The 27384-nt window shown below is 43.9% G+C and overlaps 1 protein-coding gene across 1 annotated transcript in view; it reads left to right on the plus strand.

The window, feature by feature from the left end:
- Positions 1 to 8889: 8889 nt before the first annotated feature.
- The window catches only part of SUSD4 (sushi domain containing 4), a 110726-nt gene continuing 92231 nt past the window's right edge, over positions 8890 to 27384 (plus strand). Inside the window, exons 1-2 of the mRNA XM_069954495.1 lie at positions 8890 to 8916; positions 8996 to 9166. Of these exons, the coding sequence (XP_069810596.1) occupies positions 9034 to 9166 (133 nt within the window). The 5' untranslated portion in view covers positions 8890 to 8916; positions 8996 to 9033. The remainder of the gene's footprint in view (positions 8917 to 8995; positions 9167 to 27384) is intronic.

The raw sequence follows: 27384 nt of genomic DNA on the forward strand, positions 1-27384 counted from the left end.
CTCCATGCTTTCAGACTACAGACCTACTCTCAATCATTTGGACTGCGTCACAGATGGATAGCATCATGCACTGGTGTCCATATGCCAAAACTGACCTCTGTTCCATGGTAGCTGCCACCAGAGTGCCCCATCGTGGGGGTAACCTTCAAACAGTCATCATCATTATCGCTTCTCGACATTTGATGCAAGTGAACATTGGGTGGGAAGTATGGAGCCGGCACTGGTTGGTGTGTGAGTTATTGCCCATCACTAGGGATCACAATGGCAACCAAGGCATCTGGGCAGTTAAGTGTAGGAGGGGCATCCTTTGTCACCAGATTGGCCTTCAATGTCATTGCAGAGTATTGAGTGGTTAACATGGCAGCCAGAGGCCTAGTTAAGAGGCCTAAAGGACAATTCTTAAAAGGGTATTCTCATCTAATATAGTTAGACTTGTAGGACTCGTCAAGTTATTAAACTTGCCTCTTTCTCTTGATATGTTGCTTTTTTCCTCCCATTGTTGACAGCTCATTGTCTAGGAAACCACTCTGCTCTAAAAGCTGTGGTCTGGCTGGGGTATATATAAATATAGTATACATATATACAGTGGTACTGAAGCAAATTTCTCTGCAAATCCACAGCGTGAAATCCGCTGCGGATACGGAATGTGTGAAGGCACCCTAAGAGTGTTTTGCAAACAGTTTGTCATAGTCAGAGTTTGTCATAGTCAAAATTGTGACTTGGTTTAAGAGCATTCCTTTGGTTTAAGAGCTCCCTGTACTGGGTGGAAGGGGGTGTGGAGGAGGGGCATGGTCTGCATAGCGGGGTCTACAGCACTGTACTCTGACCCAGGAAGTCTCCCTCACCTTTCAAATCATAGCAGATCCACTTCAGGCTGGGGATTGCATGAGAGGACAGGATTGTGGAGGTTATCTCTATATAGCTGTAACCCCTCTGTCACTCTCTCCCAGGAGAGTGCTGCATTTATGTTCACATATGTTCAGCTCATTCTTTTGTGCTCCTTGCAGTCTATGTCAGCTCTTGTGTTTCCCATCCTTTCCATTCCTGCTATAATGTGCCTGCACTCACACTAAGCTATACACACTGCTGCTATAATGTGCCTGCACTCACACTAAGCTATACACACTGCTGCTATAATGTGCCTGCACTTACACTCAGCTATACACACTGCTGCTATAATGTGCCTGCACTTACACTCAGCTATACACACTGCTACTATAATGTGCCTGCACTTACCCTCAGCCATTCACACTGCTGTATAGAAAGGTTTCTGTCACTGTCTTCCTACACAGCTCTGTGATTCTCACTTCCTAAATTGGTCCATGCTGAACACACACCCCTTCCCTATTGCTGTCATGTGACCACACAGACCTCTGACAGCAGCCCTGCTCCTCTATTCTAGCCTGTTATACTACACTACTGCATTATGGGGATTTGATTTCCTATCTGTATCTACAAACTGCTGCTTTTTTTCAGGTTTATGCAGTTACTATACATTATACTCCACATGCTGATTGTTATACTGTACAGTAAATTATTATTTTTGGGGTGTGGAACCAGTTGTCTGCATTTCAGTGATTTTCTTATGGGAATATTTGCTTTGGCTTAAGAGCGGATTTGGACGGTCCCGGAACGAATTATGCTCGTAATCCAAGGCACCACTGTATATGTACATATAAATATATATATATATATATATACAGCATATATATATATATATATATATATATATATATATATATATATATACAGTGGTGCCTTGGATTACTAGCATAATTCATTCTGGAACCGTGCTTGTAATCCAAATCACTCTTAAACCAAAGCAAATTTTCCCTTAAGAAAATCACTGAAATGCAGACAACTGGTTCCACACCCCAAAAATAATGATTTTTTTTTTTAATTCTGAGTAACATGTAAAACAAACAATGAGAAACATCTGAATATGTGATATTATAAGTTACTGTACAGTACAGCGATCAGCATGTGGAGTATAATGTATAATAACTGCATAAACCTGATAGCACAGCAGCAGTTTGTAGATACCGGATGAAACTGCAGATCCCCATAATGCAGTAGCGTAGTACAACAACTTGGAATAGAGAAGCAGGGCTGCTGTTAGAGGTCTGTGTGGTCACATGACAGCAATGGGGATGGGGTGTGTTCAGCATGGACCAATCAGGAAGTGAGAATCACAGAGCTGTGCAGGAGGACAGTGACATAAACCTCTCTTTACAGCTGTTTGAATGGCTGAGTGTAAGGACAGGCACATTATAGCAGCAGAGTGTATAGCTGAGTGTAAGTGCAGGCACATAATAGCAGGAATGGAGAGGATGGGAGAAACAAGGGCTAACAGAGACTGCAGGGAGCATGAAGTAGGAAGGAAGTGGATCTGCCATGATTCGGAAGGTGAGGGCGACTTTCTGGGTCAGAGTACAGGGCTGTAGACTCCGCTATGCAGACCATGCCCCTCCCCCGCTCTCGGTCCCACCCAGTACAGGAAGCTTTTAAACCAAAGCAATGCTCTTAAACCAAGTTACAATTTTGAAAAACTGTGAGCTCTTCTTGCAAAACGCTCTTAATCCAATTATTGTATTTGCCAAAATATTTAACCTGAGAAGACCTACAAGCTTAAATGTGTTCATAGAGATAAGAATATCCCTTTAAGGATCTTTTTGCACTGCACAATTTAGAGCGACTGAGCCATATGAACGAGAGCAGGGTGCCTGATCACACAGCTGATGGTATATATGCACTGCTTGTGTGATCTGGGAACTGAGCGCATGGATATATGGGATATATGCATATCAAGGATCAGCCATTGCTTGAGAAGCCTTTGCAACAAAACTCAATCTATCAGGATCATGTGCACAGTCCTTTTAAATGAATTGGTATTGGACGCATACCCTATCAGTAATAGGCGTTCCTATGGACGCCTTTAGATGCTGGACAGACATCACATTGCAGTGTATATGCCCGTAATCTGGTAACACGCCTCACTTGCCTTTGCCCTATGTAACACATTAACCTGTCGCTTTCCCCTCTGCCCCCTCCCCCCCATCCATGTCACATGCCACAAGCCGTGTTTGTTTTCATGGAAAAAGTTGTGATATTGATCTGTGTAATTGCCGCCCTGAGATGAGCAGCGTGGGCTCGATACGGCGTGCGGTAAAAGCCGCTCTATCCGCTGATCGCTCCCTGCTGAGAGTCTCACACTGAGATGGTGTTTTTCATTACAGACAAAGCTGAGGACTTCAATCACTTCTATAATATTGTCTGCGGGAACAATGGATTCATGTGCCGGAGTGTATTCTGTATCGAGATGTCACTCTACGGCACGCTTGGAGTTGTAGTCACTGCTGTATATAATGATATCATTATGTCAGAGATGAAGCTAAAGCTCACTCCATCCTTATCTGTGACCATTCGACCTGCACCTGTATGCCCTGCAGGAAGTGGTGTATTTTTTCCAGTCTGACACAGTGCTCTCTGCTGCCACCTCTGTCCATGTCAGGAACTGTCCAGAGCAGTAGCAAATCCCCATAGAAAACCTGTCCTGCTCTGGACAGTTCCTAACATGGACAGAGATGGCAGCAGAGAGCGCTGTGTCAGACTGGAACAAATACATCACTTCCTGCAGGACATACAGAAGCTGATAAGTACTGGAAGACTTCAGATTTTTAAAGTAAAGAAGTTGTCCAGCGAAAATCTTTTTCTTTCAAATCAAATGGTGTCAGAAAGTTATATAGATTTGTAAATTACTTCTGTTAAAAAATCTCAAGTCTTCCCATACTTATTAGCTGCTGTATGTCATGCAGGTAGTGATGTATTTTTTCCAGTCTGATACAGCGCTCTCTGCTGCCATCTCTGTCCATGTCAGGAACTGTCCAGAGCAGGAGAGGTTTTCTATGGGGATTTGCTATTGTTCTGAACAGTTCCTGACATGGACAGAGGTGGCAGCAGAGAGCAGTGTCAGACTGTAAAGAATACACCACTTCCTGCAGGACATAGAGGTGAAGGTCGAAGTGTTTATTTTCAGTCTGACACAGTGCTCACTGCTAACATCTCTGGCTGAGACAGGAACTGTCCAGAGCAGGAGAGGTTTTCTATAGGGATTCATAGAAAACCGAGACAGAGTTCCTGTCTCGGCCAGAGATGTCAGCAGTGAGCACTTTGTCAGACTGAAAATAAAACACTTCCTGCAGGACATACAGCAGCGGGAAGACTTGAGATTTTTTAATAGAAGTAAATTACAAATATATATAACTTTGTGATATCAGTTGATTTGAAAGAAAAAGATTTTCGCTGGACAACCCCTTTAAGTAAGTTACAAATCTGTATAACGTTATGTAACCATTTGATTCAAAAACATTTTCTTCTCCGGAGTTCCACTTTAACATCTTAACTGCACCTGCTCCAACCTCTAATGTACAGTCTTTTGCACGATCATCTCCGTCATTATAGATATCACTACTGTAGTTAGGTCTGTGTCTTGAGATGACTGCAGTTATCATGGTCCTGGCACTTCGCCAGTCAACTTTGGCTTTACCTGTTGCCACAGAGATGACTGGACGGGCATCCACTTTCTGATGTTCAAGACTGAATCTACACGAATGCCAGACACAAGACAAACTCCCACACCCTCATTCATTATGATAGCAGTAAGATGGATGATTCTTTTAATGGCTGCATTCACCCCTAATTACCCCCCATTCCTATTTATAACATATACATCTCATCGCCCCCCCCCCAACACACACACATGCTTGATCCCTTCAATCATAGCATCATAAATTCATTGTCACCATAGACAGCTGCCCACTCCGCCGCCTCCTCGTCTTCTGTACGCTGCAGTTATCGGGGGACCTATGTATATAATAAACTCTGACGTCCCTCTAGTAATGATGGGAAATGTGGAAATCCACATCAGAGAATGTCATGTCATCCTCCTCTGCTCACCCACACTCACTCCTATGTACTCAGAAGCTTTTATTTCCACCATTTGCAGGTTCTGAGCCCTCATTAAATTTGCATGTAATGGAGCGGCCTGGCATATAAATGTAGCTTACTACACCTCCAAATTACCATAAGAAGCTCCGGCGGAGACATCATGACGACAGCACCTATGTCATGCTAGAATCATATAGCACAAACAGAAGAGATAGCGGTCGGCACTACCATACAGACAGACCCGGCCCGATGTGGCGTGCCGTTGCTTATGGTGGGAGCATAGGTCAAGCTACGGGGTGCTACTACACAGCAAAGAGTATATCAGGTACAGGCAATCATCGGAAAAATAAAAAAGCTGTGGGCACTGACCGTATAGTAGACCGTCTTTAATTGTGTATTAATTCATGTAGAAAACATTCTGGCAGGTAAAAAAGCGGAGAGACGCCAACCCCCCCCCCCTGCTATGGGTCATAGCAGGGGGGGGGGTTGGCGTCTTTCCGCTTTTTTACCTGCCACAATGTTTCCTACATGAATTAATACACGATTTAAGACGGTCTACTATACTGTCAGTGCCCACAGCGTTTTTCTTTTTCCGATGATTGCCTAGAATCATATAGAATGATCAGTACCTACTCGATCTCCCTCCAAACCACATATACTATATACGTATCTGCATTTCCCCCCCCCCCCCCCAACTATTAAGCTCAGGAGTTTCAGCCTCACACCTGGTGCAAACATGCATAAAGTCATGCACCGCAATGCAATCTCCATAAACTAACACTGGCTGTATTATGGGTCAATTTAGAACCTGTAAAATTGGCGCAGACTCCTTCAATACTAATGTCTATGGATTTAGAAGGGGATTTTCAACAAGCTCATATAGGTGATGTGGTCAGGTGGCCACATGCTTTTATCCATGTAGTGTAATGTATAATACCAATGTGCCAGTGTTATTTATGTATACATTGAAAGGGCAGGTTCTGCGGGGGCGTGGCATAACAGAAACAGCAACACAAAGAATCTATGTGTCAGGCTCCGCCCCTGCAGGCCCTGCACTTTCCCAGTGCAGAGGAATATTCCCAGGAACAATGTCTGGTCTATCAGTGGCCAATGCCAGGACAGGGACAGTTTTCCCCTGTGGCCCCTATGGATGCCCCCCCCTTAAAGTGAGGTCTGGTAGGCGCTGTTGGTGTTTGGCATGTCTCCTAAGAAGATCAAGGACTCCCTGGCCCTTATCAGCCTGCTTGTAGCAGCCAGAGATGGTTGAGAAGAGAAAAAACATTTTACGTTAAACATATTTTTCAGATTTTTTGCGCTTTTCTTTTCCATTTTATTATCTATATAATAAAGTAATCCAGAAATCTTGCAGTTTCCATTCTGCCACTAGGACTGAAAATAAATTAAGACTTCCTTTTCTGTCCTTGATGGTAAAGAGGAGGCTGTTATGATATGTACAGAATTACAGAGAAAAGTGACACCAATAGATAGAGAAGACAATAGATTAAACTGTCAGCTCAGCCTCCCCCTCTTTTATAAATGACTTTTTCAAAGGTCAAAGCACATGCCCAGTAACATTTCCCGGTCATCTTAATGGTACAGCTCCTATTCATTGCTGTCTATGTACATGGGGCTTGCTGTAAAACATAGTAGTGCAGTTAAAAACAGCTCAGACAAGACCGCTGCCCCCATGTTTTAATATCTGGCTGTAATCCACAAACTGGGTAAACAGTTGGGTCAGCTGTATCGGTTTCTGTATCATCTGTGCATCATCTGCGGGGGTCCCTTAATCTTAAGAAAAGCACAGGCCCCATTGGAAAAACCTTCATCTATGGATAAACAATAATCCTCCAGATGGGAGCAGCCCTCTATATCACCACATGAGCAAATAGAGTAAACCCCGCAGCCTCCTTCTTCAGACCTAACAGCTCCCCCTACTGTTTGCTGCAAGGAAAGAGAATTTCATAATTTTCTTCAGTGATAGTGAAGGCGGCAATTCAGAACCAGACACTCAACAAGGAAGAGATCTGTCATATAGTGGGGACAATTCTCACCCTGTATTAGTATGCAGATTGGGTTTTACATGACTCTTGTAGGGAAGACAACAGCTCTGCTACATGGTGATTAGATACAATCACTACACATGCTGTCTTCTCTATGTACCACCCCTACCTCAGCTCTGCTACATGGTAATAGGATGCAATAACTACACAACCTGCCTTCTCTATGTACCACCCCTACCACAGCTCTGCTACATGGTGATTAGATATAATCACTACACATGCTGTCTTCTCTATGTATCACTCCTACTACAGCTCTGCTACATGGTAATAGGATGCAATAACTACACACCTTGCCATTCTCTATGTACCACCCCTACCACAGCTCTGCTACATGGTGATTAGATACAATCACTACACATGCTGCCTTCTCTATGTATCACACCTACTACAGCTCTGCTACATGGTGATTAGATACAATAACTACACATGCTGTCTTCTCTATGTATCACTCCTACTACAGCTCTGCTACATTGTAATAGGATGCAATAACTACACACCTTGCCATTCTCTATGTACCACCCCTACCACAGCTCTGCTACATGGTGATTAGATACAATCACTACACATGCTGCCTTCTCTATGTACCACCCCTACCACAGCTCTGCTACATGGTGATTAGATACAATCACTACACATGCTGCCTTCTCTATGTATCACACCTACTACAGCTCTGCTACATGGTGATTAGATACAATCACTACACATGCTGCCTTCTCTATGTACCACCCCTACCACAGCTCTGCTACATGGTGATTAGATACAATCACTACACATGCTGCCTTCTCTATGTATCACACCTACTACAGCTCTGCTACATGGTGATTAGATACAATCACTAGACATCCTGCCATTCTTTATGTACCAACCCTACTACAGCTCTGCTACATGGTAATAGGATGCAATAACTACACACCTTGCCATTCTCTATGTATCACCCCTGCTATAACTCTGCTACATGGTGATTGGATACAATAACTACACATTCTTTATGTACCACCCCTACCACAGCTCTGCTACATGGTAAAAGGATGCAATAACTACACATCCTGCCATTCTTTATGTATCACCCCTCCTATAGCTCTGCTACATGGTGATGAGATACAATCACTACATGTAATGTTACACAGCTCTGCTACATCTGCAAAGCATATAGTAATACATACTTCATAGTGTTGCTTCCTACTATACTGTATAAGCTATGTCTTTAAGTAGCCCAGCAGCAATAAGATCAGTACAGCCCTGTGACCCTGTAAGACAATGGCTATAATGTGCAGCAAGGACTGGAGCAGCAGTATATATATATATATATATATATATATATATATATATATATATATATATATATATATATATATATATATATATATATATATACACTGTATATTCATCATATGCTGTATAAATAGCAGGAGTCATGGTATATAGATATGTGTATAACCCGCACACTTGCAGCCTGCACAGCCCTTCAGGACCCTGGAGAGCGACCTGCCTGCGCGCCCCCGAGCTGCTGAGTGTCCCGGGGGCGCGCCTGCCAGGTGAAGCATAGCAGAGCATGAGGCTGCTGTAGAGGAGGAGGAGGAGGAGGAGGACTGTGCTCAGGGGAGCCCCAGCCCTGTGTCTGCTGCAGGTATGGTGGTGGGGGAGGAGGGGGTTAGCACTATAGATGCTGCATGCAGTGCAGAAGCCTCCTCGCTGGTGCTGGAGGGGTTAATATCCCAGTATCCCCAGTCTTCCCCTTGACCTTATCAGGATGCAATATCCATACAGAGGAGGGCAAAGCCATGCATGCCTGATCAGGCTAGAGGAGGATCAGCAGTGGCAGACACATATAAAGAGGCAGAGGAGGCAGCAGCCTGGCTGCAGTGTAACACTATGAGCTGAGCTGGGAGCATGCACCTCTCTGCAGCCAGTGAGTGGCCATCATCTATGGGGGGCACATGTGTGGGGGGGTGGAATGCTCTGCAGTAATACCCCTGTGTGCTCTGCAGGTCCCTGCTCTTGCCTGGATGCCTCAGCTCCATGAAAGATGTGTTATGGAATGAGAGGAGGAAGAAGAGCAGCAGCAGCAGATCCATCCCCAGGTCATCCGCAGGCAGTGCTGGCTCTACTCCTCTGGGTCCAGGTCTCGCTCTGCTCTGGCCCGGTCCAGCTGTCAGTGGGTAAGTGGAGAACCAGCTTCATAATCCAGCCCAGAACCTATAGGGGCAGCTGCTGGGGGTCAGGCACATGGCTGTATGGAGGGTCAGCACTGGAGCAAGGGGAGAGCAAGAAGTCACCAAGGATTCCCCTTCACTCCTTGTCACTCATCTCATTGAAGGTGACAGCCAGGCTGATAACAGAGAGCAATAGCCTGAACAGACTGCAGGGTTATACAGTGCTGATGAGTGTTATAGAGGAATATGCAGACCCCCTGCTATTGTCTACAGGGGATTTATTGTGATACAGTCATATGGGGGGCGGGGGGTCCTTATAGAGGAGACTTCTTATTTAATCCCTTAAATATTACAGGATATCCTGGAAATATTACAGGATTACTATAGTCCTTATAATATAATACTGGGAAGCTTTATTATATATGAGCAATGTCAAATTATATACAGATCTCATCATTCTCTATCTAATATTTATCTATTATCTATCTATCTTATCTATCTGTCTGTCTATCTATCTCATATATGTTATATATATATATTTATATATAATATTCCTCTGTCATATCTATTTTATGTCTTCTCTCTGTATCTATGAGGGGCTGGCTGTATCTGTCACATGTGTTTTCCATGGAGAGAAGGAGCTGGAGCGCTGATAGACACTTCTGACAGCGTCTTATCTCCCGCCACAACAGATGATCAGGCTATATAATCCATCATGTTCACTCCCCGTATCCTGTGACATTGGATGGAGGTTTCACATCTCATGATTCCTATACACACCTCATGGACATCTCAGTGCACCCCAGTAGTCCTAGGGGCTTGCAATCACATTGTGCTCAGCCATTCCGATATGTAATGTGCAGACGCAAATATGGGATACATATAGCGAATATAAAGATGTAGCAGAGCTGGAGGCGTTACTAGAACACCTTGAATTAAATTGATAGCTGTCATATTTCTGTGGCTTAATTCTGAATATTTGAAGTTTGCATTGCTATTTTTCTTTTTTTTACGAATTCTCCTTAGTTTTATGCATTAAAAGGATTGTAAAATATTAGGAAACTAAATTTGCATTTTTTTTTCCCAGTGAACAGCGCCACTCCTTACCATAGGCTGCAGTTGGTATTGCACATCAGCTCCATAGACTTGAGTTGTAATACCAGAGAAAGCCAAGAGTGGCGCTATTTCTGGGTTATAAATAAGCAGCAGCAGATTGTGCTCCTGATATCCTGCTGCTTCTTTCAGTTGATGCTGCTGCTGGTTCAGTCTTTGTTGCTTCTTGCCGTACATTGTGTGCAGTCCTGGGGTTTTATGGTGTGAGTGTTTTCCCCGGGACAGTGATTTATTGAGTCTGTGATTAGGCAGCAGGGTGAGGATGGTCTCCGCTCTGTGATCCTCATATCCATAGAGCGACCCTTGTATGATGCAGGATACGGCCGCCTGTCCATGACCAGTAGGGATTTTGATGAGTAAATGAACCTGTAGTGATGGATCATTGAACAATAACCAGCAAGTTATTAGGAGGAATATAAATGATATGTCTGTAAAGGGAATTCAGCTAGAAACATTGGAAGGGGGGTACGACCAACGACCGGAGCGAGGAGTATGGTGCAAGGTCCGGTGTGTGCACTACTACCCCATACATCTTCATGGTGTATAGTGGTGGAGGTCCCTGTTATCTGTTATAAAAATTCCCTGTAATCTCACCCTACAGTGCTCCAATAATACCGAAATACAGTGGCCATACATCTAATAACAGCACCATACTACCGTAATTAAAAGTCATGGTGGTCTCAAGACTTCAGTGCCAGGTCATCACTGGCGCCCCCTTCAGCCGGGATGGCTGAGCAGCTACAGAGGTTGTATACCCCTATAGGTGGCTGACCCCCCTGGTTTTCTCAGAATTAGTTGACCAACTATTGTGCATGATGACTTCAGACTTTACGCAATAACAGATGTCGAAGGTCAGGTGTGTTGCCTTTTAATTTGCCTGATCCTTCTGTTCTTGGGAGTCTTCCAAAACTTATCAGCTGCTGTATGTCCTGCAGGAAGTTGTGTATTCTTTCCAGTATGGAGAGCAGGAGAGGTTTTCTATGGGGATTTACTACAGCTCTGGACAGTTCCTGCCATGGACAGAGGTGGCAGCAGAGAGCACTGTGTCACACTGGAAAGAATACACTACTTACTGCAGGACATACAGCAGCTGATAAGTACTTGAAGAAATGAGATTTTTTAATAGAAGTAAATTACAAATCTTTGGCACTTTCTGGCACTGGTTGATTTGAAAGAAAACTTTTTTTTTTGCTAAACTACCGATTTAACCCCTTTAACTCTTACTAAACTGAAAATACTTTCTTCATGCCAATACTTCCCAAATAATCCCATAAAAAGATATACAGTAATGTATAATTAAAAACAAGGTGGCAGGTATAACACAAAGCCATGTATAATGCACAATAAATGCAGGGGGTCCCTATGCACAGATATACACAGGTTATACATAATAAAGTGCTAATGTGCTATATGAAATAACAATGGTCAGTCATCCCATACCTGAAGACCATGTAGTGGCGGCTAAATGGCCCACCTACCCAGAAGACAGGTGTTCAGACTGAAACCAAAAAGGCCTTAGCATATGTGGCCCCACTGCAACTCCTTACCCCCCTGATGCGTCTTGTAAACTTTTTTCGCAAGGAGTGCTTTCACTACTTGCCTGTCTTCTAGTTGATAGTAATATACTGTACATATGTATATGTATATACACATATATGTATATGTAATATGTGCTCCACACTTGGGTAGATTTGGCTGTACGAATGACGGATTACGTTTAGACTGGACTAACGCCACATTTACTGGTGTTTTAGACACTTTTGCTGGACAAGGGGGTGTGGCCTTTTTAGAAAGAAGCTGTCTTCAAATGCAACACTGTGGAGGAGTCTTCTGGTGTAACCCAAAAAAAAAAAAAAGAGAATTTCCTTGGGAAGGATCTGTATATATGCACTGAACTCTGAGATCAGCGCTTAGTATCTGCAGCGTGTTGGACTGTGTAATAGACCCCCACTTTCTCTAGAGTGCCCCTACAGGCAGGGACAAGTATGACAGGTCCCAGTGTATCTGGGTCTCCTGGCTTCTCCAATAAATCCAATAGTTCAAATAAAAATAAAAAACATTAAGGGGGAGATTTATCAAGCATGGTGTAACGTGAAACTGACTCAGTTGCCCCTAGCAACCAATCAGATTCCACCTTTCATTCCTCACAGACTCTTTAGAAAATGAAAAGTGGAATCTGATTGGTTGCTAGGGGCAACTGAGCCAGTTTCACTCTTCACCATGTTTGATAACTCTCTCTCTCTTTCTCTCTCTCTCTCTCTTATATATAATTTTTTTTTTATTTTTTTTTTTTACTTCTGACATTTTCTACCCGCTTTAGTGTCAGGCTATGATGGATGGAGTTACCCTTTAATTCAAGGCAGTGTGTGACCCAGCAGCGTCATCCTGCTGAGGATATAGATTATTATAAGGAGTTGTTAGAGACGATTGTGTTACTGCAGCATTCTAAAGTCTGTGTTTCTCCCCGGTGAGCGTGGGCTCGACCATTCCGTCTCTCCTCCGCACGCTGGCTACGCTCCTGCTGATGTTCGCCATAGTCTGATAGCGGAGTTAGCAGGAGGGAAGCTCCTGCTTACACTAATGTTCATGGAATCATTTGGAGAGGAAGCGTTCCTTCCTCGCGGCCTCAGATCTCTCGCTGCAGAGCAGATTGGAGCCAATTAGTTCCCAAAGTAAAAACCTAATGATTAAGAACTGCCAAATCCTGCAAAGGTTGAAGGATCAGCAAAATTAAAGGGAGAGGCAACTGTGAAGGAAAAGCGAGCACCAGCATATAGCTGTTAGGCTATGTTCACACAAAAAATTTTCAGCTCCGTTTAAAATGACGTCCGTTATTTTGAGTCTAAAATAACGGACGTCATTTGGCAGCCTGGCCTCCCCTTAGTGCAATGACGGCTGCTGGTACATTATTCTAATTCTAATTGGCCTTTGGGTGCAGCTTAATTGAAAAGTCCATTAAATTTAACAGTACAAACAGAGAAAGAACGATGAAAAAGAAAAACTGTGTGTGAACAACTAATAAAAAAGTCAGCTGTTTGCAAAAGACGTCCGAAAATAATGATCATGTTCATTATTTTGACGTCCGCAGTAAAAACGTCGGTTATTCAATGCATTGTGTGCATTGGACGTCCGTCTTCCCATTGACTTCAATGCATTGCCATTGCAGTCAGTTTAATTGTGGCAAGGAAGCAGACAGCTCCATCCACTATGTAGTGGCCAAGATTGGTTACTGCAGCTTAGCTCCCACAGAAGCGAATGAGCTGCAGTAACCGATCTTGGCCACTACATGGTGGACGGCGCTGTCTGGTTCCTGTTTCATTCCCCCCTTTCAGTACCTGATTGGTGGGGGTCTCATGCCCCTTGTGTAAGTGGAGGTTTAGTGTGCATGTTAACGTGTCATGGGAATGCCAACAATAACACTAGGACCAATATTAGTCTGCTGAATTGAACTTAATTTGCAGTAAGATCTATGGTCATCAGATCAGTTCAGTTTTTAGGTCTGTATGGTCATAAAGTGGTCTTCTTATCCAAAAAGCCCATTGTCATATAATCTGCTTGAGAATACCGAGTTAATAGAGACTCATCTCCTTGTAGAGAGCGGTTACAAAGTGTCTCCCTCTCTGGAGGACCAGTCTGTCCTGTGTTATACGCTCCCAACCCAGCACATTCAAACTGATGCAGTCAACAGACGTTCAGTGTTTTTAACGGAATGGCCAAAATCACGCTTCGTGAAAAACACTGGAAATGTGAATGAGGCCTAAGTGGAAACACAAGGTATATATACTATAGACGGAGCAGCCATTGGGGGCTGGCATGGTGCCCATGGATAGGGTAAGCTCCCATCCAATCCCCCTTCTTTATGGATAGTGATCCAATGTTTGGCCATGATGGAGTATACCAATAGGAGGCTTGTCTAATTGCTCTTTTATTCATAACATTATGTCCATGTACGCCCATGTACTTACCACTGGTTGTGCGGAGCAGGTGGTTAACATTGAATGTGTAGGGGTATGTGGTTGGCACTGTAAACCATTAGCTTGAGCATGGCATTGTGTTTGAGAGCTCTACAGTATATCAGTTTTCCCCAACCTTTCACTCTCCAGATGATGGGAGTTGTAGCACTGCACGGGTTGCTGGAACATGATGGGAGTGGTAGTTGTGCAACCTCTGGAGAGCCACAGGTTGGTATGTGGTTATTCCCATAGGGCATTAGAGCCTGTTCATGTCTTGCACCTTCCAAGTGTCGGGCATCATTCTGCTCCTGGTAACGGTGTATGGCACCAGACCTGCATTGCTTATTCATTTTGATGACAATACCCTCAGTTTTCTTTTTCTGCAAAGTGGAAATGAAGCTACGTGTGCAGAGGAGGAGAGGTCTATGGAGACGTTGAGGGCAAGACTGGAGACGTGCTATTTTAACAGAAGTGGGCCATGCATAATGCAAGACGTAGACAGGACCCTGGGCTGGGATTTTACTTGTACGGTTTCCTGCTCAGCAGTTATGTGGTTTCCTCGGAGGGTATCTCCTCTGTCAGACACCATTTTACATTTAGGAAGTTGAGCTACTTTGTAAATTCATTGCATTACCCATGGTTTACTGCTTCTGTGGTTTGGGACACACTGGTTGTAGGCTTCAAAACAGCTGGAAACCACAGCTTGACGTGATAGGAGAGATCTCCCCTAGTTTCCCACTTATACTGCGGGTGTCAACAGTGTTACAAAGCTCACAATGTTGCAATGTTCTGGATGAGAGAACTCAGATCCCGGCCATGCAGCCACTTAGATGCCACGGTCGGCAATAGATGGGTAGGGCTCTCTTTGCCACTCAATTAATTGTCTCCCTGCAAAGTGATAGGGATGGGTGCGGAGTTAGGGAGGCTTATGGGCTGGCTTGGGAGCGTAAAAAAATTATTTGAATCAACTTATGTCAGAAACTTATATAGATTTGTAAAAAAAAATGGCCACTTTTCCCCCTACTGTTGTCTCCAGTTCAGGTGCAGTTTGCAGTTAAGCTTCATTTACTTCGATGGAACTGAGTTTCAAAACCCCACCCAAACTGGAGACAACAGTAGGGGGAAAGTGACTATGTTTTTGGAGCGCTGGATAACCCCTTTAAAAATCTCAAGTCTTCCATTTCTTATTAGCTGCTGTATGTCCTGCAGGAAGTGGTGTATTCTTCCCAATCTGACACAGTGCTCTCTGCTGCCACCTCTGTCCATGTCAGGAACTGTCAGAGCAGGAGAGGTTTTCTATGTTGATTTGCCACTGCTCTGGACAGTTCCTGACATGGACAGAGGTGGCAGCAGAGAGCTCAGACTGGAAAGGATACACCACTTCCTGCAGCACATACAGAAGGTTTGAGATTTTAAATGGAAAGTTGTGCAGATCTGTAAATTACTTCTGACACCAGTTGATTTTAAGAAAAAAATGTCTGCAGAATGTGATCAGGCACAATGCACTGCAGTATTGCAGTGATCAAAAAGTTGTATTAACCCTATAAGGGCACCAATAAATGCAACAGTGTCATTGATAAAAAAAAAAAAAAAAAAAGTTGATTTTCTAAGAAAACAAGTCCCCACCAAAAAGGAGGGAGGTGCCGAGGGTTAATATAGTGAGTGCTATGTGCATGTGTCAGTGCGATGTGCTCTCCGCTCTGTACCTTCTCCTCTATGGTTCTGTGTTATGACAAGGAGCGCTCCTGGCATAGTCATCTATGTGGGTTAAGTGCAGATTACTATGACTTCCGTATGAGATAAATCCACAGCGTAGAGCGAAACGCTGCATTATGAAATATACATCTGCACATAAAGAGGTTTCATCCCTATCAGCCTGCACCTGGCTGGATCATGTGCGGCGTCTCTTACACGTATGATGTGTGCTGAGAAATATAGGGACATAGAGACATAGAATCCATCTGTCAGGTTCTATATAACTTTCATGGAGAAGAGAGGCCTCAATGGTGAATGAGGCTGTGCTGCAATACCAGGCAGAGCCTGCAGACAGGAGTGGCGCTGTTTATTTTTATAATTTTAGATATTACATGGTCCTGTAGCAAATATTATTATACTCCACCCTAAGTACATACAGTCTATATCCTATATTTATTGCCCCTCAGGTTGTGTCTGCATGCCCCATTATTCTGTGCCCCTCAGATTGTGTCTGCATGCCCCACAATTCTGTGCCCCTTTGCATTTTGTACTTGTAATATGCCTCCTTGTATGGAACCTCCTTGTACTATGCTTCATTGTTATGTGCCTCCTCATACTAAGTCACATTATTCTGTGCCCATGTGCCCCCTTGTACTGTATGCCTTTGTACTTTACTTCCTTGTTTTGTGCCCCTTGTTCTATACCTTTCACCATAGCTTGTACTATGTGCCTATATTCTATGTCCCCTTGTACTATATATGTTCTGTGCCCCATTGTACAATGTCTTCCCCAGCATATTACTTGCCTCCATTGCTGCTCTAACACTATCCTGCTCCTTCAGTGTGTGGCACCATCTGGAATTTCTTGAATGCGGGTAGTTGCCTGTATATTACCTCTACCCCCCTATGTATACAGATAGAAAGAAATGTGTTTGGTTGACTACAGGCAGGGCCCTAGGGCCCGTACCTGCCATATATTCTGCCTCCACTGGAGGTAATGGAGGCCTCTGGTCTCATACAACCCAATAAGTCCGGTAGTGACTTTTCTATTCTTATAGTTTTACCTCTTTTATTAAGCTCCATTACTTACATTACTGTTACCAGTCCCCCACTAAATCCTCATTAACCTCAGTCCTGTATGTGAAGGACACTGGACACAGAGTTATATAATCGGTGGAGAAATGTATCCTGTGTGCTGCGCTGTCACTTTTTAGTCTTGTAAGCATTAGAGGTATTGCAGAAAGGAAGGTCAATGGGGACAACTAATGAATGACAAAGCTGCAGTCAGGCGTGAACTCCGGGCCGGCGTTGCGTTTCAGGCCAGAGAGGATCACAGTGAACAGTGAAATCAGAACGACAGTCTGACCTATATCCACTAAACACTGCGAAAACAACTTAGTGTCCTGTCAGCTGAGGTACACACTATGCAGCCTCCACTTTACCTCCGTCTACCTTATGACTCACGAAGGAGAGAAGTTGTAGAAGTTAGGTAGGAGTATGACTTCTGGTATATCCACCATTGCTGAGAATTAGAGACCCAACCTCTTATCTTTCAGACAAGAATGAAGGATGTTCCATAAGATAATACAAGGAAATTTTTTAGGAAGACCTTATAACTGTTACTTAAAGGGGTTATCCAATTTACAAAACCTATTTTATACACCCTATTTAGAATTAACAAGATCCGCAGCTCATAGTCAGATAGGAGAGCAGTCACAAAGAGTGTCTCCCATTCTGGGGGACTTGTCCTGTCCTACATTACATAGATAACCCATTCAAATAAGTGGGCATGGTGTAATACTTCATTTTTCCAATAGAGGCGCTGCAGAGAAATTGAACACTTACTGCCAGGTTTCTTTATACATTTTAGCTGACCTTTGGAGGTTTCAGTAAGGGGACACTTTTTTTTTTTTTAATGGGATCCTTATGGGATAGTCTGAGGGGCTTAAATATCTACAACAAATTTGCCTGTCCACCGGACTGTTCAAAGAACCGCTCCACAAAGGGGTGGAGTTTGTTCTCATTTGCATTAAAATGGGTGTTTTGGATTCCGGAACAGAAAGGTAGCAGGGCTTTAATTTTCCTTCTTTTTGTGATTTATATAGTTGCAATTTACCAGAATCCTCAGTAGTCACTAGGTTTTCCCTTTTTATAGGCATATCTTGTACATACATCTGTTTATAGCAACTCCATGTTCTTTTTATAGCAGGGGTCTCAAACTCTGCCAGTTATATGGGTCGCACATAGAAATTATTTGAAATTCACATTAATGTTCTTTTCAAATTTAAAGCAATGCAAAAATATTAAAGGGGTTGTCCGGCGATAAAAAATTATTCACAGAATAACACACATTACAAAGTTATACAACTTTGTAATGTATGTTATGTCTGTGAATGGCCCCCTTCCCTGTGTTTCCCCCCACCCACGCTAGACCCGGAAGTGTGGTGCATTATACTCACCGCATCTCGTGTCGTCCACGGTCTCCGATCCTCAGCAGTGACGTCTTCTTCGGGAGGCCGGCGGATCTTCCCGAGTGCCGGCCGCCCTCTGCAGCGTCATCCGAAGCTCAGCCGCGATTGGCTGAGCATAACTGTGCTCAGCCAATCGCGGCTGAGCAGCTGATGACGTGGCTGCCCGAAGAAGACGTCACTGCTGAGGATCGGAGACCGTGGTCGGCACGTGACAGGTAATGTATAGCGCACCACACTTCCGGCTACACGGGTGGGGGTGGTGGGACACGGGGAAGGGGGCCATTCACAGACATAACATACATTACAAAGTTGTATAACTTTGTAATGTGTGTTATTCTGTGAATAATTTTTTATCGCCGGACAACCCCTTTAATCATTACGTTATTTGCCCTTATGTAGTAATAATGCCTCCCTGTGTCTCTGTATATTAATAATGGCCCCCTGTGCCTCCATATAGTAATAATTCCCCTAAAAACACCATATAGCAAAAATTCCCCCATGCATCTAGTCAATTATAATATCCCCTCTGCCTCCATATAGTAATAATGCTTCCTATGCCCTATATAGCAGTAATAACCCCCTGTGCCTCCATATAGTAATACTGTCCCCTGTGCCTCCATATAGTAATAGTGCCCCTATGCCTCCATGTAGTAATATAAAAAAACTGTGCCTCCATATAGTAATTGTGCCCCCTGTGCCTCCATATAGTAATTGTGCCTCCATATAGTAATTGTGCCCCCTGTGCCTCCATATAGTAATTGTGCCTCCATATAGTAATTGTGCCTCCATATAGTAATTGTGCCCCCTGTGCCTTCAGAGAGTAATAGTGCCCCCATATAGTAATAGTGCCCCCTGTGCCCCAATATAGTAATAGTGCACCCTGTGCTCCCATATAGTAATAGTGCACCCCTGTGCTTTGATATAGTAATAATACCCCCTGTGTCTCCGTAAAGTAATAGTGCACACTGTTCCTCTAGATAAAAATACCCCTGGGCCTCAGTATAATAATATTCCCCCCGCGCCTCTATATAGTAATGTATCTATTCAGTAATAATATCTACCTGTGCCTCCATATAATCATAATGCTCCCTATGCCCCATATACTAATAATACTCCCCTATGCCTTCATATAAAGATACTGCCCCTGTGCCTCCATATAATGATAGTGCGCCCTGTGCCTCCATATAGTAATAATACCTCCCTTTGCCTCCCCATAGTAATAGTACACCATGTGCCTCTATATACCCCCCTGTGCCCCCATATAGTAATATGACCCCCTGTGCCCCCATATAGTAATAGTACGCCGTGTGCCTCTATATGCTCCCCTGTGCCTCCATATAATGATAGTGCGCCCTGTGCCTCCATATAGTAAGAATACCCCCTTTGCCTCCCCATAGTAATAGTCCACCATGTGCCCTATATACCCCCCTGTGCCCCCATATAGTAATAATACCCCCTGTGTCTCCATATAGTAATAGTACACAGTGTGCCTCTATATGCTCCCCTGTGCCTCCATTCAGTAACAATGAAAAATCCCAGAAGCTCTGGTGCTCCATGGGCAGCAGGTGACAGCCTTAGAAGCAGCATGGGGGCTGCATGTTTGAGACCCCTGGTTTAAAGGAACACTAAAACCAGAAATGAATGATTTTGCTTAAAATTTTACAGAATTTATGCCAAGGACTGAGGGGTTAAATTCCCGCAGATCTGTTCCATTTTCAGCAGGTGATTTAAAGGGGTATTCCCATCACAACTGAGATAAACACGCATGGATCGATGCGTGTCAGAGACCATCATGTCCTTGTATGTTATTGGCCATTAACCATTTAACGGAGAAATCCACTGGATGCAGATTCCGCCAGTTGGGCACGTCACGTATATTTCAGCACAGAATTTCCAAGTAAGAAGACCTCAGCTGGCAAACTATTTACTTTTCCTTGACAGAACACAAGCTCCCAGCATATGGCGTCTTAGCAAACACATCACGAAAGAGTATGAAAGAAGAGAAAGCCTCCGGTCTCTCAGTGCTGAGAGGTTTCATGCGCAGACACCTGGGGGGCTATCGCAGCTTCTTACTTTACTGTCAGACTGGCTCACTTATAGCGGGGAGACTCTGTGCCATGGGCCATGCTTTATAGAGGAAATCAAGAAGAGGCGTAAATCCAAAAATCCAAGCTGACATGCATAAAAACTACCGCAATATATACATGTATGTATAAGAATCGCAATGGAATAGTGTTATAAGGGGGAGCGATCATCACTCCTTACACTGCAATAGGTGTATCCCAGCATTATCCCTGTACTGTGACATCACTGTGTGCATTATGCCTGTACTGTGACATCACTGTGTGTATTATCCCTGTACTGTGACATCACTGTGTGCATTATGCCTGTACAGTGACATCACTGTGTTTATTATCCCTGTACTGTGACATCACTGTGTGTATTATCCCTGTACTGTGACATCACTCTGTGTATTATTCCTGTGCTGTGACATCACTGTGTGTATTATTCCTGTACTGTGACATCACTGTGTATTATCCCTGTACTGTGACATTACTGTGTGTATTATCCCTGTACTGTGACATCACTGTGTGTATTATCCCTGTACTGTGACATCACTCTGTGTATTATTTCTGTACTGTGACATCACTCTGTGTATTATTTCTGTACTGTGACATCACTGTGTGTATTATCCCTGTACTGTGACATCACTGTGTGTATTATTCCTGTACTGTGACATCAGTGTATTATCCCTGTACTGTGACATCACTGTGTGTATTATCCCTGTACTGTGACATCACTGTGTGTATTATTCCTGTGCTGTGACATCACTGTGTGTATTCTCCTGTACTGTGACATCACTGTGTGTATTATCCCTGTACTGTGACACCACTGTGTGTATTATCCCTGTACTGTGACATCACTCTGTGTATTATTTCTGTACTGTGACATCACTGTGTGTATTATTTCTGTACTGTGACATCACTGTGTGTATTATCCCTGTACTGTGACACCACTGTGTGTATTATTCCTGTACTGTGACATCACTGTGTGTATTATCCCTGTACTGTGACATCACTGTGTATTATTCCTGTACTGTGACACCACTGTGTGTATTATCCCTGTACTGTGACATCACTGTGTGTATTATCCATGTACTGTGACACCACTGCGTGTATTATTCCTGTACTGTGACATCACTGTGTGTATTATCCCTGTACTGTGACATCACTGTGTGTATTATCCCTGTACTGTGACATCACTGTGTTTTATGCCTGTACTGTGACATCACTGTGTGTATTATCCCTGTACTGTGACATCACTGTGTGTATTATCCATGTACTGTGACATCACTGTGTATATTATCCATGTACTGTGACATCACTGTGTATATTATCCCTGCACTGTCCCAAAGATATCCTAAATGGTAAACAAAGGTTTTGAGTTCTGCATGAAGTAGCGTATTTCTTCCAGTCTGACACAGTGCTCTCTGCTGCCACCTCTGTCCATGTCAGGAACTGTCCAGATGAGTTGCAAATCCCCATAGAAAACATGTCCTGTCCAGACTGGAAAGAATACTTCCAGCAGCTGATAAGTAGTGGAAGACTTGAATTTTTTAATAGAAGTAAATTACAAATCTCTGGCACTTTCTGGCACCAGTTAATTTAAAAAGAAAAAAAGGTGAACTATCCCTTTAAATGCCCTTTTAAAGGGGTTACCTAGAAAAAGCTCAGTTACTTTCTCACAACAGCACCATCCCTGTCCTCAGGTTGTGTGTGGTATTACAGTTTAGCTCTATTAACTTTAGTGGAACTGAGTTTCATAACCCACCCCCAGGCTGTGGATGAAAGTCCCTGGAACAAAGCAGCCACAATTTTTAAATCCTGGATAACCTTATTAAGGGAAGAACTAAGTAAAATCTATCAAACTTTAATAAAACTGAGCTGCAATACCACACACAAACACACACAAGAGTGACGCTGTTTCTAGGAGAAGGCAACTGTGTTTATCTAATCCTTATTAACCTTTTTAAACTCTGTGTGGTGCACTACTGCGAAGCTTGACCGGTCACTTGCCAGATGGTACTCTGTGATGCCACTACTGTGGTGGCTGGTCAGAATATAGCTCAGCCAGATGGTAGGTTGTCGTGACGCCAGCACTGGTTGAGCACACAAGTATGGGGGCACACCTTTTTTTATTTTAGGGAGGCTGACTGTACCCTTCCCTCTGTGGTCAGTAACCTGCCGGGCTGTTTGGGGGTCCCTTGGGTACTTATCACGGTGGTCCGGAGTGAAGTTGTGACCCACCCGGACTATCGGTACCGCCACCCACAGAAAGGGGAGATGACCCAAGGAAGGTGCAATTACTGTGTTGGTGTTAAGAGTAATAGTCCAGTTACCATAAATGAAGTCCTCTTTACTTCAAGAATACTTAATACAGTAGTAGACAATAGACTTCTGACTTGACAATATACCTTGGACTTGACTGACAAGACTTGTGCTGAGAGCTTGAGAGGTAGTATAGCTGTGCTGGCTTGGCTGGGTGCTGAGAGGTACAGTGAGTTCAGAGAAGTGGAGAAGAGGATGTTCTAAGAGTCCAAACCCAAGTAGTAATGCGCTGTGCCGGAACTTTAGAAGAAGAAGTAGTAGTAGAGTACTGAAGACTTGAAAATGGAAGTTTACTTGTGCCCGTATTTCGACCTTTGTCGCTATACCACCTTTTGCCCTACAATGTAGGGTGACCCGTCCTCCTAGGGTGACACAAGCCCCAGACCTTGTCACCTGGGTTGAGCAGAGTGGCCAAGTTTACCTGGTTACACCAGCGCTGCAAGATACCGTACGTAGGCTTGTAGCAACTTTGCTCTATCCGGATCAGTTCCTCTTGTTTCAGGATACTGTCCTGCACCCTTAGACTTGTTCTCAGCGTGGGCTGGGATGATCTCTGACTTTGTCCTCTCTGTGAGTGTTTAGCACTCCATAGTGAGTAGAAGTGCTGCTTTCAAGAAAAGAGCGTCTGTGCTTCCCATGTGCGTCTGTCCACTACCTCACTCCAGACTAGACTACACTGGGCTGTCCTCTAACAGGGGACCTTGCATAAGACCGACTAAGTGTGTGACTACACCCCCTCTCTCCATTTGACAACCTCCTACAGGGTATGTAATACCTGCTGTGAGTGGTGGAGAAGAGAGTGCAAAAGAAGAAGAGAGTTAGGTGGAAAAAAGGAAAGATCTCCCATTGGTGCAAAAATCACAAACAACAATAACCCCTTGGATACCACAGCTGTACAATACTTAGACATAAGATATACATACTAGCGACATCTAGTGGCAAAAACTTAGGTACAACTTCATTACCACTTTTACTTAGAGTACAGGCTTTTGCGAGAGGGGTGTATAAACTAGCAACACCCGTGATGGGACACCACATATGAAAGCGGCAAAAATGTAAATCCATTTTACTCTCCCTAGTGGCAGCCACCATAACAGTCTCGGTAAGCATTCGCCACCACTGCCACCACTTTTCTCCCTATAGCAGACGTGCTTTGTGCCTACAGTCCGAATCCATTCGATGCACCACAGTAGTTGTCAAGCAGACCGTGCAAGCGTACAGCCCTACTATAGTCAGCCAACCATGTCAAAGGTACTAGAGAACATATGGCCCATTGTTTTACAGCATTGGGTTGCACACACCTTACCTCATTATCGGCCACCAGCTTGGAACGCAGACACGTCTCAGTGCACAATGCTGACCCGTCCGAGTTGCTTTATAATAATCTACTCATTCATTCCTCGTTCTTCTCATCCTCTGCCGCGTTCATTCATCTTACACAGCGGACGCCCAGGTGACACTGCCGCTTGTGTTCATCATTTATATTATGGCCTTGCAGCAGGAGCTGAGCGGTAATAGACTTTGCTGGGAGGATAATAGAAGCTGGAAGAGCAGAATCTTCATTATATTCCTGCAGTTCCCATCCAGAAACCTTTGTAATGTTCTCTTTTACTGATTTGTTATTTTCTTCTCTGTTCACATCCAAAGCGACATTAACATTCTATTCAACTAGTTCAGTTTGGCTCCACCCTGTTGTCAGTTATGTGATCTAACAGCAGAGCTCTTAAAGTGTCACTGTCGTTATAACTTTTAAAATCTAAATCAACAGTAGATGTGAAATAAAGCAAGTTTGCAATATACATTAGTTTTTTGTTGTTATCATGCTGTAAAACAAAGCTGAACTTACCAAAAATCCAGGTCCAGTCTCCTGAAGGCAGATTTTCTGACTTGTGCTGGTTGGAAAAAAAAGAGACTAATCACAGGAATTCAGTCCAGTACAGAAAGTCACGTCTCAATGTGTCCGACAATCACATGACTGCCTTCTCTCTGTGAGTGCTTTGATGGCCTGGGTACAAAGGACTTCCTGTTTTATGACTTTTTTTAGAAAAAAAAAAAGAGAGAAAACAGGAAGTGCTGTGTTTTTCATGATAACAAAAAAAATTATGTTTATTGCAAACTTGCTTTATATTACATTAGAAAGCAGTCAGCCATCGTTGCTTGTTGATGCTCTCCCAACAATTGATAAGGTTGGTGGGTGGGAAAGGATCAGGCCTGTTAAATTTGCTGAACAATACCATAAGCAGAGGAGCAGACTGGGGATGAATGCAGTGTCTTTGAGTCAACCCCTTTTAAAAGGGTTACTCCACCATTTAAAAAAAAAAAAACTTTACTTACCCAGGCCCAGGTCCAGTTCAGCTCCTTCCAGACACCTGCCCCTGCCTTCTTCCCGCTTCTGAGATGAGCTCAGATGAGGACCTTCCTGCTCAGCCAATCATTGGATTCCACTGCAGCCAGTGATTGAGCCAGCAGGTTTTCCTCCACCCTCTCATCTCACATGCAGGATTTAGACAGGAGCATTATGGGACTGAAAGAAGCTAAATGGGACCTGTAGGGGACTAGCGGTAGGTAAGTACAGCTTTTTTTCCCCTATGGCTCCAGAAATATAAGAATTTATTTTTCAAGGCCAGAATACCCCCTTAATACTAATATCTTATCCTTACTTTAGGTCACGCTATATGACTGGTGGTGTTCCGACCTTTGTGATCTACTGATTAGCATAATGAAGAGCTGCAAGTATGGCATCTGCTTCATTCTTTGCACAGGCACAACACCATACTTATGAGTGTGGCTCTGCCTGGTACTGCGGATCATTCTATATCACAGCCACCTGTGCCCCCGTCTAAAGCATTGCCCAGAAGTTGGCCATCAATAGCAAAGTCCTGAAGACGCCCTTTAACTCCCCCAAGGGAGTGACGTCATCAGTAGTCACAGGTTATGCCAGGGGGAGTACAGATCAGCTGTGGATGAGGACAGATGAGTAACCCTCTTTCTTCCAGTACTTGCCTGCAGAATGAGGAAAAGACTGTAGCAGCCATTAAGCAGCATTATCTAGTATGTGCAGCGATCTCCCCAGAGCTCCCTCGCTGCGGTTCTGCTCCCGTGTAATAGAGATAATGCACAATGTCAGGGCTGCAGTAATGAGCCGCGGCTCCTCTTCTTGTTTTACAGCCTTGCCTCCCATTTATTGTAGGGAATGAATCGCTGTGGAACGTGATGTATTGTTCCCGGCCTGCACTGGCCTCCTCCATGGGACTGGGAATGGAAATAAAGCATGGCATATAAAGACATAGCCCTATGTATTATACCGATTAATGGCTGCCAGGGTATTATTTGTGTTCAGTAAGGCGCCATATACTGAACATGGCAGAAAACCAGCCAGCTAGACTATGCATTGTCTCCTATAAGTAAAATGTATACTGTGGTGGAGCAGATTGTGGTCTCATATAGACTGTGTTCTGTGCTTTCATCTATGGATAGGAGCTGGTGCGCCTTCAGGTTTGCCTGTGTTCGCCAATTTCCTGGGTCATGTGACATTTTGCTGATGTGCATCAATGTGAACCCAGTAATAAAGTCTACAGCAAGTCCTTTCACCATCATGAATACTTACCCCCTATCCACAGACCCTCTAAGAACCCCCTCCAAATGGAGCAGCAGTCACATGTCCAGTCACCACTCCATTCAGTTTCCCTAGTGGCGCTGAGGATCGCAGAGCGCTGTACTCCCATAGACAGTGAATGGAGTGGTGACTGAGTGTGAGCCAGGCCACTCGATCCAGATGGGAGCTTCAGGAGTCTTGTTCTCGAGATCTCAGGGGATGCAACCACTAAAACATCCTATAATGTGAATGGAGGATACATGTCCGTGGTGGCTAAACCCCTTTAAACTACCTTTAGTGTAGGCTGGCTGAAAATTATATCTGTCAGGGGTTTGAAAGCCTGTTGACTTGGTGCTGCAGAGGCACAAGGACTGGTAAGTATACATTCTTTATTTGTACCCCTTTAAAGGACAATTCCAGGCAGGGGGATTTTTTTGCAGAACTCCCGGAGAGGATGAAAGAAATAACATACAGTTACCTCCCCAGCTCCAGTGTTGATGCCCATATACCGCTGTTCCTGTCCCCCAATGCTTTCTGGTAAGAGGGGACCTGGGTGGTGACATTCCAGGCCTGCTCAGCCAGTCAGAGCCTCCCCTGATGTCTATATAATACATGTTAGGATTAGAATAGACATTGGGGAAGCTGTCTGTGTAGATAGGTGACCAGTAATTCACAATTATCCCTGTTTACTGTGCCGCTGAAGCACTAGTGACACAGACCGCTTCCCCAATGTAATGTGTATTCTAATGATAATATGTATTATATAGACGTCAGGGGAGGCTGCAGCACTAATTAAACACAGCTCTGCCAGTGTTATGTCCATTCTAATGCCAACATGCATTATTAAACTTAAGGGGAACCTGCAACACTAGTGACACAGACAGCTTCCCCTAGTGTATTGTCTTCTATTCTAACAATAACATGTATTAGGGTAGCTTCACACACACCGTATTGCAGCGGATTTTCTGCTGTGGATCCGCAGCTGATCCGCAGCAGATTAGATCTAAATA

The sequence above is a fragment of the Dendropsophus ebraccatus genome, chromosome 15 (assembly GCF_027789765.1).
Source record: "Dendropsophus ebraccatus isolate aDenEbr1 chromosome 15, aDenEbr1.pat, whole genome shotgun sequence".
Classification (NCBI taxonomy): Eukaryota; Metazoa; Chordata; class Amphibia; order Anura; family Hylidae; genus Dendropsophus; species Dendropsophus ebraccatus.